General features: G+C 51.5%; 1 protein-coding gene across 1 annotated transcript; it reads left to right on the forward strand.

Moving 5' to 3' along the window:
* Positions 1-1,007: 1,007 nt before the first annotated feature.
* Positions 1,008-2,061, forward strand: LOC144742301 (one cut domain family member 2-like; the record flags this gene model as incomplete). Its single annotated transcript, XM_078624771.1, is given in 8 exon segments — positions 1,008-1,139; positions 1,142-1,252; positions 1,254-1,379; positions 1,381-1,638; positions 1,640-1,802; positions 1,805-1,860; positions 1,862-1,954; positions 1,956-2,061. Coding segments are annotated over 8 exon segments (1,045 nt in total), but the record flags the coding sequence as incomplete, so codon positions are not given.
* Positions 2,062-2,138: the final 77 nt, after the last annotated feature.

Raw genomic sequence — 2,138 nt, forward strand, 5'->3', positions numbered from 1 at the left:
AAAGAGTTGGTGCTGAGATCGATGAAGTGGCAGGCAGAGGGAAGAGGAGGAGGAGGAGGAAAATCTCACGAGATAATGAAAGAAAAAGAGGAGAGCTGCTAGTGTAGAGCAAAAAAAAAAAAAAGAGAGAGGCTAGACCGGGAGATTATTTGGAGACGGGAAACGAATACAGGGAAGAACGGCACGGACGGACGTTGGTCAGATTCGGTGATCGGTGCACCCCGGGGCGCAGCGGACCAATTGTGTAAATGTGCAGCGCTGCTTTTGGCGACACAATCGAAGAGATGCGCAGGACGGACAGCAGCCGCGGACGGGCTCTGAGAAGTGGTTAACAAAAGGTAAGATTCCGGATTGATCCTCCATATCCCGTTCGGTCGATTGTTAGGTTGAAGAGGATAATACGCAAAACCCATCGTTCCATGTCCGTCTGTATTTATAACTTTCTATAGGTGGAAAATATCAGATGTGGAAGGGATTCAAATGCTGCAGTCGGTGTATTTGTCGTGTAGTCCCCGGCGGGATGTGAAAGGGTGGAATCACTCACATCTGAACTGCATCCCACAAAAATGTGGGATGTTTAGGAGGGAACACCCTCGTAAATGTTCTCCTCTTGCCTTCGTTTTGCTTTTTGTTTTTCTTTTGTCACTGCGGAAGTTTGAATACAGCTCCTGTCTTGTCTCACGCAGGCACAAAAGGTTTCAACCCTCAAGAGAGCTCAGCACCAAAGCACCAGCTTCTTTAAAAAAAAAAAAAAACAGAATAAGGCTCAATCTCCTGATGCTTGTGCAAATTTGTTTTCTTGGAGTTTGAGGGGAGTTTGAAGAGAGTACTTAACATTATCAGATAATTAATTAGACACCCCATAAGCCTGGAAATCAATTAATTCACAGATCAATAAATCTATAGTCTGGTGTAACAAGAGACCTTCCAGACTGCTGAACAACAATAACAAGAGAAGAAGAAGAACAACAACAACAACCACCAGGCAAGAAATTTATTTGCTGAAGATGGATGGAGGTCTAGGGGAGATGTCCCTCCACAGCCACTCTGATCTGGCTCACAGTCAGGACGGCAGAGCCATGCTGCACTCTCGGGACCTTTCAGCTGCTTTCCCCAGGCCCTTCCCTTGGGGGCCCACTCCACCTCTCTGGAGCATGAACCCCGTCCTCCAGGCTTTGACCACACCATGTCAGCACTGGGCTACAGTGGCGACTCGCCCTCCAGTTCCGGTAGCACCTACACCACCCTGACAACCCTTGCAGCCCTTTGATGACAAGTTCCACCATCACCACCATCACCATCCCTGCCTGCAGTCAGCAATGTCATCGGCAGCTTCACCCCTCATGCGTGAGGACAGAGGCCTCAGCACCAACTTCTACAACCTCCTACAGCAAGGACCTGGCCATGTCCCAAAGCCTATCACCCCCCTCCACTGGTTCAGGACTGGGCTCATCCATGCACAGCTATGGCAGCTTGGGCAACAGCTCCAATGGCAACAGCGGTCAGATGCTCCACAGTGGGTATGATGTTCATGGGGGAAGCCTCTTCTGCAGAACATCAGATTTTGGGCGTGAAATGTCACCACCAGGCTTAGGCACAGGCGATGTATCGGTGGCACATCAGCTGAACAAAATGGAGCCCCCATCAGCACACTCCGGGCCACCACCCTCACATCTACAGCCAGCACTACCAGACCCACCATCACCCAAGCCAGCAGGCCTCTAAGATGGGTGAGCACCTGCACTCCTTGTCATCTGCCTCGTCCTCACCTGGTGAGGGGTATGCTGCCAGGCTCACAGGGCAGTGGAGGGGGGTGGCGGGGAAGAGATCAACACCAGGGATGTGGCCCAGAGGATCATCCACCGAGCTCAAGAGATACAGCATCCCCCAGGCCATCTTCGCAGAGAGGGTTCTGTGTAGGTCACAGGGCACATTGTCTGACCCTCTGAGGAACCCCCAAGCCCTGGGGCAAGCTCAAGTCTGGCCGCGAGACCTTTAAGAGGATGTCCCGCTGGCTCCAGGAACCAGAGTTTCAAAGGATGGCCTCGCTCCGGCTGGAGGGTAAGATCTGGCTTTGCTCTCCGTCTGTCTCACACACATCGATGTGCTCAAAAACACACAACAAACAAACACACTCT

The sequence above is a fragment of the Lampetra planeri genome, unplaced genomic scaffold, assembly GCF_965212315.1.
Source record: "Lampetra planeri unplaced genomic scaffold, kcLamPlan1.2.h2 scaffold_975, whole genome shotgun sequence".
NCBI classification, from domain to species: Eukaryota; Metazoa; Chordata; class Hyperoartia; order Petromyzontiformes; family Petromyzontidae; genus Lampetra; species Lampetra planeri.